The sequence below is a fragment of the Saimiri boliviensis genome, chromosome 16 (genome assembly GCF_048565385.1).
Source record: "Saimiri boliviensis isolate mSaiBol1 chromosome 16, mSaiBol1.pri, whole genome shotgun sequence".
Taxonomy (NCBI): Eukaryota; Metazoa; Chordata; class Mammalia; order Primates; family Cebidae; genus Saimiri; species Saimiri boliviensis.
In genome coordinates, this window is record NC_133464.1 from 5,390,528 (window position 1) to 5,406,438 (window position 15,911).

The 15,911-nt window shown below is 38.8% G+C and overlaps 1 protein-coding gene across 4 annotated transcripts in view; it reads right to left on the minus strand.

Annotated features, from left to right (window-relative positions):
* Positions 1-15,911, minus strand: part of MYO16 (myosin XVI) — a 695,568-nt gene that overhangs the window by 568,847 nt on the left and 110,810 nt on the right. The window contains exon 1 of one of the 4 annotated variants that reach the window (XM_039473450.2): positions 1,812-3,534. The exons of the other annotated variants lie outside the window; for them this stretch is intronic. Coding sequence (XP_039329384.1) covers positions 1,812-1,839 — 28 coding nt within the window. The 5' untranslated portion in view covers positions 1,840-3,534. Of the gene's footprint in view, positions 1-1,811; positions 3,535-15,911 lie in introns of those variants that run through there. 4 annotated transcript variants of the gene reach the window in all.

The following is a 15,911-nucleotide window of genomic DNA, read 5'->3' on the forward strand; positions in this document are numbered from 1 at the left end:
TCCTTTAGCATGCACACCATTTCTCCAGTAAAGTTAGATTTAATAATATTCATGCTTCCTTTCCATTTCACAGACTGCCACACTCAAAGCTTAGAAAATAGTCAGATCTTTAGTAAGTAGTTGCTAATTACTTTCAGAAATGCATCAGGAATGTTTAAATTCATTAATTTTAGATTTCATCTCTTATACTAGCATGCTAAAAGAAATATCTCACAGGCTCTCATTGACATGACCAAGTTTCTGAAATGTCTATAATTTTCTGAATTTCTACAGTCAAAAATTCAACTGAAACAAAACGTAAGGCGGGAAAGGGCAACCTCATATTATGTTTGGTGACCAACTGCTCCCTGAATCTCTCACATCCATGTCACTGTCCCTTTGTGCTTCCGCCCGTGCTCCATGGCTGCCCTCCGCCAGGTGTGTTCACTGTACCTCAGGAGCACCCAGGTTCCTTGTAGGAACGATGCAGGGTTTTTCCTCTGCAGAGGCACAGAAAGGAAAATAATGACATTCTGCTAGTGCAGTAAAACATGAGAGGCAACACAAAAACCAGTCAGAGTATTGTCCTATGTCTGTTTCTCCAAGAAAATAACCCCAAGATTTAAGTGATTAAAACAGAAGACTGTTCTCAAAATTCTTAAATATGCTGCATGCCTCTAATTTTTATTAATTAAGGAGCTAATCTACAAACTTACAAGACGACCAGTGAATCCTTTTGGGAATTAAAATTGTTCTGCAACATGAAAGCATGACATTTTTGGCAATGCTCAACAGTAAGGCATTTTTATTTCCGTGAATCATAGTTTTAATTCCTGTATACATTCCTACCAAAAATAAGAGAAAAGTAAATATTTCTCCTTCTCAATCATCATTCTTTTCAGTCTCCTTTAGTGCAAAGCTCAAGATTCATTCAACACATGTGCTTTCTTAACATGCTACTTAAATTTAACATTGTCATGTCCTTTGGCAGCAAAACCTTCAGCCTCAAAGAAAATCATTTTCTACAAATGTCATTTGTCCCTTTAAGCTCATGTCATACATGAACAGAAGTTTTCAGAAGTGCTACAGGGGACAAACATGCATATCCAGCAAGCCATTTTTGTATAAATATGTCTTCCTCTTCATTATTACCATCCAGAGTTGGTTTAGATGAAGCTATTCTCTAGCTCAGAAAATTCTGCCAACATTTCAGACACTAAATAAACCCTGGATAAGCCCAGTAGAGAAGCTAGTGAGAAAGTAAATTTCACCATAGGAACATCAGTAGAGAGCATTTGGTACAGAGTCCCTGGAGTCCCTGAGCACTGCAAGGTGAATGATACAAGGACAAAAGTTTACAGTCAAGGATAACCCTAAAGATCAAGCTTACACAAAGCATTCATTGAATAGACGCTTAAGCAGTAAAACATGAGACTAAAATACTAGCTAAATAATATCAGCCATATATTAATAAACTTAGTTTTCACCTACTTTATTAATATGTGCTGATGAACAAAAATTTGCTTTTACAATTTCTTTCCATGTGTTGCTAGGTTTTTTTCCCCATTGCTGTGTCTATGAATCATTTTTTTTTTAAAGCTAAAGTTTTAAAGATCTCTATGCTATTATCATTTGGATCACACTGGCATTATTTCACAGTCTGAAATTAAAAGGAAATATATCCAACCTGTAAAATATTCTTCTAAGTCACCGGTCTATGTCACTCATCTGAATGTGGTACACCAGGAGACCTGCCTTAATTTTGGCATCTGCACAAAACAATACTTCAACAAGACAAATAACCACATGAGCAAAACGTCAAGCTTACTTACAGCACTTGATAAAATGATAGTGAGACATCTTTCCATCTCAGACAGGAATCTTGCTACGGGTTCCAACATTCTCTTCTGTCACAGCTGTCGTTCCCAGGAAATGCATTACTTAAAGGCTTTACTCAGGTAACAGTTTACCTCAGGATGCACTATTGCATGGAGGCTCTGTTCCATGATTCTGCAAAGAGCTTCCAACTCATTCTCATTCCGCAGCTGGAGTTAAGATAAGCCTCTCCCCGGTGGGTCTTGAGGCACCACTGCTGCACGTGCTATTGTAGCACCCTTGATTGACACAGCCCCGAGTGCCACAATCCCGGGAACAGTCAGCTCTAATTGGTGTTCACATGCAGCCACATTCTGCCGCACGGAGGTGTGCTGCAGTGCAGCTCTCCCGGTCCTGCCTGTTAATGGCTTTTCAATAGCTTTCAAATGGCAGCAAACTAAGCTGATGAGTGGGCTGGAGAGAAGCCGCGGATCGAGGGATCCTAAATCTTCTTCGTGCACATTGTCCATGAGCCACATATGACCAGATTCCTAGCTGGTAGTAAAGCAGATTATTTTTAGTTGCCACCAGTTGCTGTGTGTGAATAGGAAATGGATAGCAGGAGCTTAAAATAGCCACCTCTTAGAATCAGAGATCTTTGATCTGTCCCTAGCAATAAAAAACTGCATTATATTTCAGAACACATCTTTCTGCTTTTCTGTGCAGAATGTAAAACTTAAATTATCCACAAGAAGCTTCTGGTTTGCATAGCTTTAAAATTTAGGATTCTCCTACCTCTGCAGACTGCAATGAATTTAACTGTACAGCCCATTTGGATGAAGTAAGTCTGACTGAATTGGAATCAGAAAGAAATATATGGTCTGCTAGGCTTTATTGTTATAAAAGTGAATAGCATACTCATAGTGCAATAGCCATGATAGCAAACAAAAAGGTCATATTTTGTTATTTACAAATTCAAAGTGATACTTTTTTGCAAATTGATACATTTTTAGGATGATCTTCTTCAAAGACAAGTTGACATAGTCTAGAATTTATGTTTCAGCTTTGAGGGTATCAGAATGGTAAACATGAACAGTATGCTAAGCAGACACGTCTTTCTATGGTAGTAACGTAATTTTGTATTACCTTACTGAACAAAACTAAGATCAGTGCTGTTATTAAACTAGAGGATTATGAAATCATAATCTATACAACAAAGGGTTATGAATATTAAATTTTCACTGAAAAATATTCTAACCATTTTGGCAGTGTGATATAGAAGAATAAATTAATGGTTTCACTCAGAACAGCATGAATTCAAATACAGGTTCTACCACTTACCAGAGTATCAATGTAAACATGTTATTTAACCTGCTAAAGCCTCACTTTCCTCATCTATGTATGTGAAATATAATTTCTAATCTTTATTCTGAAGGTTACAAATAACGTACATAAAATTTCCAGTTTCTCTTGTGTTCAATGAAAAGTTGTCATTAACATTAACAAGGAAAAAATATTTAGTTATGTGACCAATGATGGTTATGGACACTTTAACTTGTTTTTTCTAAAAATTAGAATGAGAAATTTGCTGCCCTTATCAGGAATGCTGATCCCTCATTTATTCATTCATTCCACAATTAATTGTTGAGAGTCACTGTAATACAAGTCATGATTTTGGATGCTTTTCAGGAATAAAATAGTCTAAAACAAAACATTTATATACCAGGAATCTATAATGTATTTTTAAAGGGTTTCTTGGATGTTTTGTAATGTTTCAATAAAACTGTAAAGGACAACTATGCCTGTTTTCACCAGAGGAAGTAAGGCTCTCTCCTCTTTAAATCAATACAAATCTTTATATGTGCATAAATAATTGTGAGTTTCTGAAACATTACCTAATGTCTCTTTGGGTCAGGTTGTATCCATTCAGATGTCCCTACCCCCGCCTTTTAATACAGTGCCAGATAAACAGTTTGTTGCCTACATACCTTCCTTAAATGTCTAAATGTCTTAATTTTCTGTAAATTGCACGCCTCTGCATATATGCAAACTCAGCAAACATCTTAAGACAATTGAGTTTAATGATACCATTCATGAAACTGTAAAAAAGCCTCACAGTCAGAGGCATATTGTACACTTGACAAAGAAAATATGCTATCAAAAATATAATTGATTTGAGCCCTACATTTTTTAAGTAACTTAAGTCATTTCTCATAAGAACTCTAACCAAGGTACCCTGTGAGAATTAATATCTCATCTCCAGAGGCTCATTATCAGATGTGTTTATTTCTCATCTATGCATTTATTCCATAAACATTTGGCAACTGTTTGTGCTACAAGAGAAACATGACTCCATCCCTGATCTCAAAGTGCTTATTGTCAGATGAAATAGAGACAATCAAGATAGCACGGCGTGGTGTGCTAGAGATTGTAAGACTGGAAATGTAGACCTCTCAAACAGCAAGGGGCAACATCTAATCCACTTTGAGGAGTTGAAGGAGGATACACTGAGAAATGTACTCACAGATTTATTAAATGACTTAGAATCTGCTTCTGATTTATAAAGTGTATCTACATGTAATTTCCCCAGGTTAAGAAGCCCTTTTACCTTTTAGTCTTTGAAACCACATACTCATGCTCTAAAAGTGGGAGAACTTTGCTTAAACCTATTTATATATTTCATCACTATAAAACAAAAGTTTGTTTCTAATGCAGGTGTTAATATGAGGAAAAATAACTTTGGCTCCATTAACTTTACTTCCTTCATAATTTTTTAAAATGATAATTTAAATTTGATTTAAATTTCCTGATATGTGTCCATCCCTGAGAAATTTAAATCAAGGATTGTCAGAGCAATTATTTCAGGACTCCTTGAATCATATATATATATATATATATATATATATATATATATATATATACTTTTTTGAGATAGAGTTTCACTGTCACCCAGGCTGGAATGCAATGGTATGATCTTAGCTCACTGCAACTCTCTACCTCCCAGGTTCAAGCGATTTCTCCTGCTTCAGTCGCCCAAGTAGCTGGGATTACAGGCACCCGCCACATCCAGCTAATTTTTGCAGTTTTAGTGGAGACAGGGTTTTACCATGTTGGGCAGGCTGGTCTCAAACTCCTGATCTCAGGTGTTCCGCTCACCTTGGCCCCAAAGTCCTGGGATTACAGGCATGAGCCATGGCACCCAGCTGAATCTTATTTTTTTTAATATGATTTTTTAAAAATGGTACCAGAGGTTTTATTTAAGGGTTTAAATATGATATCAGAGTTGATGATAGTAGCAAAAAATGACCACAGCTAAATTAGATATATTATTAGCAATTTGTCTATTTCATAGAATATGGTCATTAAGTACAAAATTAAATCCATGAACTTGAAAGCAGGTATTGTTTTTCATTTCCAGAAAATTTACAAACAAATGAAGCACAATTATTTATTTTTCAGAATTATTGCAATGAACTATTTTTCTTCCCAAATACATGATATTTCAAACGCATTTTTGAATAATCAAGAAACTCCTTTTTCTCTTTTATACACCATACAGCTGCTCACTATTCGCACTATTTCTAATATGAACACATGATTTTTTCTTTTAAATGTTAGTATTATTACACATCAGATTTTTTCAAATAAGGCTAAATTATTTTCCAGCCAAAAAAGAGAAAGAAATTACAATGATTCTAATGAGAGAATAGCATTTAAAAATTACAAATTGCTTAGTAAATATCTTTCAAAATGACACACAGCTCCAAAAAGCCCCAAGGTGAAATACTACTTCATGTTTTCATTTAAAACCATATTTGGACAATGTATAACCTGCAGATTCCTAATGCCAGTCTACTGACAGATAATTTCTAATCTAATAGCTCCTGTATTGTCATGCTTTACTAAATGAAGGAATTAAAACTCAAGTTTGCAAGCATCACCAATTTAGGTAAGGTATGTTTTATTAGTAGGTCATAACAAAAATTCTAAGTGAAGATATAAATCACACACAACAGTTTTTTGTAATGCAAATTTAAGCTCTGTGATGGATGCATCACTGCCTCTGCACTGGGAATAGGCTGAGGCTTATAAATATTAGCCTTTGAAGTAAATCACACACAGTTAGAGACCCTGAGCCACAAGTGTGTCACACACAATGGCTGAGAGCTAAATTTATAATACGCTGCTCTATCACAAATATTGACTGCTTCTGGGTGAATAGAGGGAAGACCTCTCCGGTGAATATAATTCTGATGTAACAATTCACAGCCCTTTGAGGCTGAAGGTTACAGGGAAGAAAATATCCAAGTTGTCAAAAAATAAGGCTTAAATACACTCAGTTATTGCTATAATATCAGCCTCTGGTCAATCCCAAGTGCCTCAGGACCAGGGTCAAGCCTACCTTGAATGACTGATCATATCCTTGACTCTCTGATCAAGTCCCTGTTCTCAGTCTACTGACTGTTGAGGTTGATCTTGATTTTGGCCTGCCTATGAAACCCCTAGCTATTGGATTCAGGATTCCACAGGACTGTGTATTCATTTCAGCTTCGCATACTCCCACACTTCTCTAACCAGAACAAATGGACATTCAAGTTAGATGTGGCCAATTGTGGGGTAAACAAGAGGGAATTTACAATACAGAATTGCACAGTTGGAAATAAAGTGGGGGTTAATAGGAACTGCCTTCTTCATGTCAGAGGGCAGTGAGGACTAACCCAGGTAGGCACTGCAGTAGTGACTAAAAGTGAATTTCTCATATAAGGGATAGGAAATATCCCCAATCATTCAAATACTTTCATAGAATAGTGATGTAGAAAAGAAATGCAATTTAAAAAATTTCACAAAAACTGAAAATTACTGTCTATAATTCAATATAGATTAATATAACAGCAAATACATGCATGTGCATCGATATAAATATATGAAGATGTGCGCACACACACAGGCACACACACATGCACAGGCTATATGGGATGGTCTCATTGCTCCCTAAGGGCATTTGGCCACCCACTTTCTTTGGTGATTTTTTTTCCTTAATCAAAATGAAATGTTTTAAATTCTAGTGAGGACCAGTTAAACGGAACATATAAAGTAGGACATTTGTAAAGCATTTGTAAGGTTTTTCACTTGAATACGAACAACCAATTTGAAATCTTTCCAGCATATGTGTGACAACTTTCTAGGAGGACTTTCCCATTTTCAGCTGTCATTTCATCTTACCAACGTTTGACCTTGAACAAAAGTTTGCATATCTTTTTTTTTTAGGCAGAGTTTCGCTCTTGTTACCCAGGCTGATGTGCAATAGTGCGATCTTGGCTCACCACAACCTCCACCTCCTGGGTTCAGGCAATTCTCCTGCCTCAGCCTCCTGAGTAGCTGGGATTACAGGCACATGCCACCATGCCCAGCTAATTTTTTGTATTTTTAGTAGAGACGGGGTTTCACCATATTGACCAGGATGGTCTCGATCTCTTGACCTCGTGATCCACCCGCCTCGGCCTCCCAAAGTGCTGGGATTACAGAAAAGTTTGCATACCTTAATGGTGAATAAGAAATTATAGAAAAGTTTGCATATCTTAATGGTGAATAAGAAACAGACAGTGTTGATTTATATCTGTATGGCTCTGCTTAGGCTTATGTGCATGGGTGTGATATGGATGCATGTGAGCACATAGATAATTAAGTATTCTCTGCCTTGTTCCTCAATCAGTTTGAGGGAGGAAATAGTAGACTGCAACCAGTTACCAGGAATAGGCAGATAAATAAACTTCTATTGATGATACAGCAAGTTTAGAGATTACTGATGGCCTAAAGCTGACAGTTGGGACACCAGGCTGAAATGTTTGAATATATCCATATATAATGGTCATCTAGAAGACAATATCTGAAGGTTTTTTGATGACCTAAACTATATTCTTAATTTTCTTGCAAAGGATAAAAGGAATTATGAGGCAATTAGACAAGGACCTCTCCTTCATACTTTTCCAATTGATACATGTTGATTTTTTAAACAAAATATGTCTCGAGTTGAATCATGCTCTTATTTACAATTTAACCACACTAAGTTACTTACTCAAATTCTATGCATTCTTCAAAATTCACTTCAAGCCCATTTAATCTACAAACTCTTCTTAATTTTTTACTTTTTGCTTAAATTAGTTCTGACCTTCTTTAAACTCTATTCATTTTTTTCACATACCAATCAATCCAGCATTTATAATGCAATGCTTTGTATTTTTTCTTAAATTGCATCATATGGAAGGCTCTTCCTAGGTAGGTAATTAATTAATTGACTCTCAAATCTTCTATTTTTCCTTATTTCCTATGAAGTCCAAAACATTAGTGAACATTCAGAGATCAACAAATGCAGAGCCAGAGAATTAGAATTTTTCTAAAGCATTTTCTGAGGCATGATAAATAATGTCTTGAGGAATGTTTTATTAAAGGCAGGATTATTGACCGTTTAGGTAAACATAACTTCCATACATGATAGGAGAAGAAGAGAGAAATGAAGTGGAGTATAGCCTCTTCTTCATGCAAGCACATAGGTACAAGTAGACTGAGTTTATCTTTTTTCAATATTCCCTACGAAGGCTCCATTAAAATGGAGCATAGGGAGATCTGGGTGCAAGTCTGACTTTCTCCTTCTAAATGAATTCCCTTATTGCTAATTTACTTTGAGTGACAATGGATACCATATGGTTTCTAGAGAGGTTCCCAAAATTTAACAATATTTTGAAGTGTTCCAGAAAAAGAAATATACATTGAAATATCCAAATTCACAAATGATATTAAATTACTTCCCCAAACTCAAGTCTCAAGCCCTTTGGATAATTTTCAACAGCCCTCATTGTTGGGATATTGTTCTCCATAAATACATTCTATCTGCATAGCCTGAGTTGTCAGGGGAAAGAGCATTGGCAACCTTGATTAAACGGTGATTGCATAAAAACATGCCTCGGAAGCTGGACATTGTGTGCGTAGCTCTGAAGTGATTTGGAGAATTAGCTCCCAGACCCATGGACTTATATTTCAGGGTAATGAGGCTGGAGACTTTCTCTTTTCTTCTCCAAGAGAAAATGTGTTTCCTTTCTCTCTCTCACTCTTTCTCTCAGATGGGCAGATGTGCCCAAGGCCTATAAAAGCTTGGAGTCCTTGAACTCTAGTTCCTCTCCTACTTTACAATCCCACTACCCTTGTGGAGTAATATCAGGCTTTCTGTGCATTGGTTTCTGAAGAGTGGGGCTTAGGAAGTCAGTGCCAGGATGCTCTGTGAGTGGAAAACGGTCTGTGCTCTGATGCACGTCTGATTCATGATCCACGACTTCATGTTTCCCATCAGAATCTCTCTCTTGGCCTCTTTTTTTCTCTCCTCTTACCTCCTCTTTCTCCTCTCCCCTGCCCTCTCTTCTCCATTCCCCACCACCTGCTGTCTTCTCCCCTTGTCCTTTTATCTTCCTCCTCTCTGTGTCTCTCTCTCCATACTTAACACTCCCATTAATAACCGGAAGGGTTTATCAGAGGGAGGCAACAGACCAGGTACATTCCAGCCACAGTGAGTGAGGCTAATGAAACCCGAGAAGACTGGGGCATCCTTTTCCTTACCAAGGCTCCTCTAGTGGGTCATCCCTCCTTACTTCTGCATCAGTAAACTTCCTTGGATATGAATCCTGTAACTGTCACTCCCTAAAGGTCAGGTCACCTATTTGAGGTTCAAATTCTTGTGATGGGAAATGGAAAGAATAATGCCTGCTGCTCAGGGTTCCTCCATACAAGCTAAATGCTCAACAAATGCACTTCCACCCATTCCTACTGAAGTATTTCACACACCCCTGATGTTGTATTATCCTAATGCTGTCTTTATATTAGTGAAAATATTTATCATATGATTTACCCTGAAGACATCACTGCCTTTGTTACAGTCTTGAAGGTGTCAATCACTGGGAGAACCCCTTCACAGTAAATGTTTATGCCATGTTGACCCATGAACCAAGTTTACTAAACAAGTAAACGTGACACAGGACACTTCCAATCTGCAGGGGACACGTTCCAAGATCCCCTGTGGATGCCTGGAACCACAGATAATACCGAGGCCTAGATATAGGCCTGTTTTTTTTTCTATACATACATTCCTATGATAGTTTAGTTTATAAATTAGGCCCAGTAAGAGATTAACAGCAACAATGATAAAATGGGACAATAATAATACACTATAATAAAAGTTAGGTGAATGTACTCTCTCTGTGTGTCTCTCTCTCATAATATCTTGTTGTATTGTACTCACCCTTCTTGTGATGATGTGAGATGATAAAATGCCTACTGATACATGAAGTGAGGGAATGATGTAGGCATTGATATGGAGCAGGCTACTACTGACCTACCAGTGCAGCCAGGAGAGGATCATCTGCCGCAGACGGTCCCAGATCACTGAGCCATGGCAGTGTCAATGACTTCATGTCAGGAGTAGATGATGACGATTAACAAGCAGGTGGTGTGTAGTGTTTAGACACTGGACGAAGAAATGATTTATGTCCAGAAAGAAACAGAGCTGGATGGTGTGAGACTTCATCATGCAACTCCATGCACGGAACAGCGTGCAATTTTAAACTAATGAATTTCTAGAAATGGAATACAAATATGAAATGGAAATTTCTAGGTATTTCCATTTAATATTTCAGACTGCCCTTGGCTGTGGTTAACAGAAACTGCAGAAAGCAAAACTGCAAATAAGTGGGGGGACTACCACAGGATTCTATCAACCCTGGACGCCTTTGTTGAGCACTCGGCACACAGTAGTCATGAATCAGCCCTAGACCCTACCCTGTGGAGTTTACAAAGATTACACACTGGGAAACAGAATTACAGAGACTACGCTAGAAAATGCATGGCATGATGGGGCAGGCACCCAAAGCTTGAGGGTTTGCAGTGTGTTTCTGAAGATGCGGTGCCCGGCAGACACCAGAGGATGAATAGGAAGAGATCAGGCAAAGCAGGTGGGCAGAAGGGAGGTGTGGGGGCCTTAATGGCATGTTCAAAAAATAAACAGAAATGTTTGGCATGGCTAACCCAAAGTAGCTGGCACAGCCAGTTGAGAGGTGAGTTAGAGAGGTAAGTGGAGGGCAGGTTGGGGTTTAGGGTGGGTGCACTCTGTTCCTTCTCGTGAGTCATATAGAGACAAGTAAGCTTTTAACGAAGAGGAGTGGGTTGATTAGATCTGATAATTATAAATATCACAGAAAATTATTGGAGCAGGAGAAATAGAGAGGGCAGTGTGTTTGGGAAGCTGAGGCTGTCCAGAGCTCCCAAGGGCGAGGCACTGGGGCCAGAGCAGAGGCAGTGAGAAGTGGCGAGTGGACAGCACATCCTGTCATCGACCAAAAGGGAAGTCCTCCTCCTCCTACCTCGAAATCTCCATCCTTCTCTGCTTCCATCTTTCCACAGTGTCCTCACAAAGGTGGACTGGATCTGACCCAATGCAATATTTCTTGAATTTGTCTACTATTGCCAATCCTGGAAACCTCTCATCCCAAGAAGGCCCAAATCTAGAATTTCCAGCCCTAAACTTGGCATTAAGAGAATAAGTCTGGGATGCCTGAAAAAAGTAACATGGATGTATTCCCTTAGTTTTGTTCATCCCTGCCTCCTCTCTTCTTCAGTGTGGCTTCAATGTCAAACATCAGAGAAGCCCTAAATCTCAGATAGTCGAGAAATAAATACGTTAGCATCATTCCCTTTAGCATTTCCAGAATAAATATTCAGATTTATTATTCAAAAAGTAAGAAAATTCTAAGTGAATATTTCTAGGAAATGACTTCCACCTTTAAGGCTTCATCTTATATAGCAAACAATAAAAAGTGCTCATTACGTGGTAGGTAGGCATAATTCTAATCTCTTCCCAGTCATCAGTTCATTTAAGAAACAGAACAATGCAGTGGGTACTAACACTTCTGTAACAGATAAGGAAACTGAGGCACAAAGACTAAGCAAGATGTCCAAGATTGGCCATAAAAGAGCATGACTCTGCTGGCCAAGACATTCAGGCCACAGAGTCTACTGTATCTTTCAACATGGGTCATACCCCTCCTGCTGGGTGGTTTGGGCTTAGATTTCGAGGACATCGCGTACCCTCACCTCTTACCACAGGCCTTTCTTCTATCTGCCACAGTTTTTATACCTTTCTCACCCCCAACCTCCCTTGCCTAATGAACTTCAACCCTCTGTTCTGGTATTATGTACATAGGGAGGGAGACAGAGAAAAAAGGACCCACCTAGGAGAGGCATCTGAAGAGGAGAAGGCAGAGAAGGGAAGGGATTGTGTAAGACGATCAGGAAATACGTGTTCAAGGGTCAGAGCAGGCAAACTGCTTCCTGTCTGGCCCCGTCCCCTTTCTTCTTGGCCAGGTTAGCGGCACTGATGTGTCGCTGTGATACCTCCTGATGCCACATCCTATCACGGCTAATTTACGTCCTGCGTGGGATTCCTCTCAAAATGCTGACACAACGCTGCTACAGTGATGTTTACTTTTACACCCTCGAGTATCTATCAAGGCAGACATTGCAACATACAGATGCAGTCAACCAAAAATGTCAAGAGAAGGAAATTGTCAAGAAAAGATTTACAGATCAGAAGTCAGACCTTATCAAGGGAAGAGGTATATATGTTTATATTAAATACTTAAGAGTACAGCAGGGAATCAAATTTTCAATTCCTATGAAGTTGCTAAGCGATAGCAATTTTAATAGACATTTATTAAAATTTTTTAACATGAATGCTGGCAATTATATTTAAGCTGCTAATATGATAAGAATTATTTCCAGACCACAGAGGATATTGATATACATCTCTAAAGCCCACTATGTAGGTGTTAATTGGATGAATTAAAGTAAGTTGTAGCGCAAAGGTTGTGAAGAAATATCACCAAAATAAAAGTCTTACATGAATCTGATGGGGGATATTTTGAGAATGTCAAATTTATGACTGTGTTTAGATAAAATCCAAAAACAGGGAAAAGCAATTCATGATAATAGAAGTTAGAGAAATGAACTATTGATGAGAAAAAAGAATCTAGGGAGCTTTCTAGAACAATGGAAATGTTTCGTATTTTGATCTGGGTGATGGTTGCACAGGTATAAGTATGGAGAGATAAATAAAGATTGGTTGAATTGTACATGTAATACATGTGTGTTTTACTGTATGCAAATTACAATCTATTGTTTAAGTGTTGTAAATAGTGACATAGTCCCTAACATAGCAGCAAAAGATACAGTGAGGAAAGGCTTTCCAAGGGTGTAAAACTAAGATAACTCAGAAGCATTGGTTCATTCAACATTCATTCATTCAACAACTATTGACGGACAGGCTGCTGTACTTTCACATATGAATACAAACAAATAAGGGGCAGTCACTGCCCTTAAAGAGATTTCCTGTCATAGCAAATCAGCAACTATAACACCGTGTGGAAAATGCAAAGGTAAGCTCAGACACAACAAGATGGAGGCACATGGGGCAATGGCTCTTCCATGCCATATACAACGTCCTCTGTGAGGTGCTCCTGTCTGTCTCTATAGACTCAACTCCAGCCGTTTCTCAGCATCTGCAGTGCAAGTGTGCCAGGACACCCACTGCCACCACAGCCTTAAAGGCATTGCCTTGAAGGAGATGTCCCCTGCTTGGAATCTCTTCTCCCTTCTTTGCAGGTACTCTTCTCTCCTGAATCAATTACATGCAACTCTTCCATAGAATCTTGGGAGAGAGTTGGTAGTTATTCAAAGGGATCCCTGACCCGAAAAATTAAGACTGTTCTTACAGCAGATGGGGAGTGGTTAGCAGATTTTAAACCAAGGAGTTAAATTGTGATGCTCTGTGAAGAACAGATTTGAGGGAAACAAGATGGACAGCAAGGAAACTGATTTACAAAGCTCCTATAATGGCCCAGGGGAGAGAGCATGAGGGCTTGAAACGGAGTCACGATAGTGAAGACAGGGCAGACTGGGTAAATTCTCAGGAAGCAATAGCTTGGAGCCTGGCAGGATTGGGAAGTGAGAGAGAAGGCCAGATTTCCTGGTGCTTGGGTGTTTGGTAAGGCCATCTGCTTTATCTGGTAAGAGATCAGAGAGTGGAAGAGGAAGAAGCAGAGTGGAAGAGAAAGGGGATGGTTTTAGTGAAAGACAACCGATTATTATCTGGGGATGATATATCTAGGGAACGTTAATAGAATAAATAAGCACATTAAGTCTTGTCCTTGGATCCCTGTAAAACCATCCCTTGTTAATTCTACAAATGTGTGCAGGGCTTCTGCTATGTACAGCCTTCGCTGGTATCAGAGAGAACATAAGATGAACTGAACATGGATTCTGGTATCTATTCATTTTTTTCTTTTATTTTCCTTTAGTAATTTTGTTTCTGGGGTCTATACTATCAGGCAGGAACTAGGCTCTGAGAGACAACCATGGCATGGATGAAAGCCCGTACCTGTGACGAGTTTACCATTTAAATGACATTATTTGAGCATTTACAACAACAGGTTGCTCAGTGGTATAGTGAGGAGGAGTTAAACTACTCAGGTATACATGGAAAAGCCTCTGCCCAACTGCTAGGGATCAAATAACAGTTGGCTGAAATGAGCTATCATAGCCAAACTCTGCAGAATACATAGAAGGAATGAGGGAATGAGGGCGTATAAAGGAGTGAGGCAGTCCTGTGGTTTTTAACTGTGGCCCCTGGACCAGAAGCAGTGGCATCCCTAGATAACTTGTTTGAAATGCAGATTCTGTGCTTCCATCAAGCTGTGCTGTATCCAAATTTCTGGGGTTGTTCCAGGGCTCTTGGGGAGCTCACAGGCTCCCCAGGCGGCTCTCTGCTAAACACTAAGTCTGAGAATCACTGCTCTAGGAAAACAAAAATGTGAAGAAATGGCATACTCTGTGGCAAGAAAGAATGGAAAACAGCTTTCTTTTGTGTAAATGAAAGCTCAGGCATGGCTGGAGCCTGGAGAGGAGAATAGCAAGCTGATGAGAGAGGGCACTGAGATGGAACCAGAGACCAGGTCACCAAATGCTTTGGAGCAATTTGGATTTTATCTTGGGGATGGCAGGGAGGGATGGCAGGTCTCAAGTCCCAGAATGAAATGACATTTTAGGCAGATCACTTTTGTTATAGTGTGGGCAATGTACACACTACTTTACCTTTCCTCTAGCCTTTTCCTATCTTGCCATATTCAATACATATTCAAGACATATTAAGACATAAGCAGATAAATAAGTCCTAACAACTCCTTTCTTTCTAAACTTTTGTACTACTTCGACTTACTGATGGATTCTGACAACTTTCTTAAAACAATAAATAATTCCTAAAATACTACAACATGTAATGCACTTAGAGCAGTACGTAAAGAATTCAAATTCCAGATCAAGAATGCCATAATTCCCTAGAACCACATTTCAAGGGCACAGAGAGAAATCTCCCACTTAATTCACTGACAGCGTGGTTTACACATGAATAAGGGAGAGCGGATTGCTGCTCATGATTCAGTTCCCAAGTCGTCATCATATCACCTGTCACTGAACAGCCAAGGTAGAGCTAAAAAAGAAAATGGAGTTGACGCCATCCACTGTTTTCTTGATGATTCCAAGCATAGACTACAATGGTGAAGAATTAGAATCCCCAGGGAAACTGGGGCTGGCACTTACTCAGAACATCAGCCACGTGAAAACATAAGAGTTTATGCCAAATCAAATTGCTTCCACAGTGCCAGGGGAGCACTAAAGCTACAGTGATGCGTTCTACTTCAGGATACAAGGGACTGCATTTGTGCCGAGAAAGGAAGGTGGACAAGAAAATTCACAGTACAGAATAGTATAAACAGTTCAGAAAGAAAAAAATTCATATTTTACTTTTATACTAATGGATTGTTCAGTAAAATATACATTTTTTTTTCTTTCTGAACTGTTTATACTAACCCAGAACAATCTGAAGGCCTCCAGAACCATTAATCTTTCTGTCTCTGGGATTTGCTAATTCTGGACATTTCATACAAATTAGGTTATACCTTATGTGGCCTTTTGTGTCTAACTTTTTTCACTTAGCATAATGTTTTCATGGTTTATACATTTGG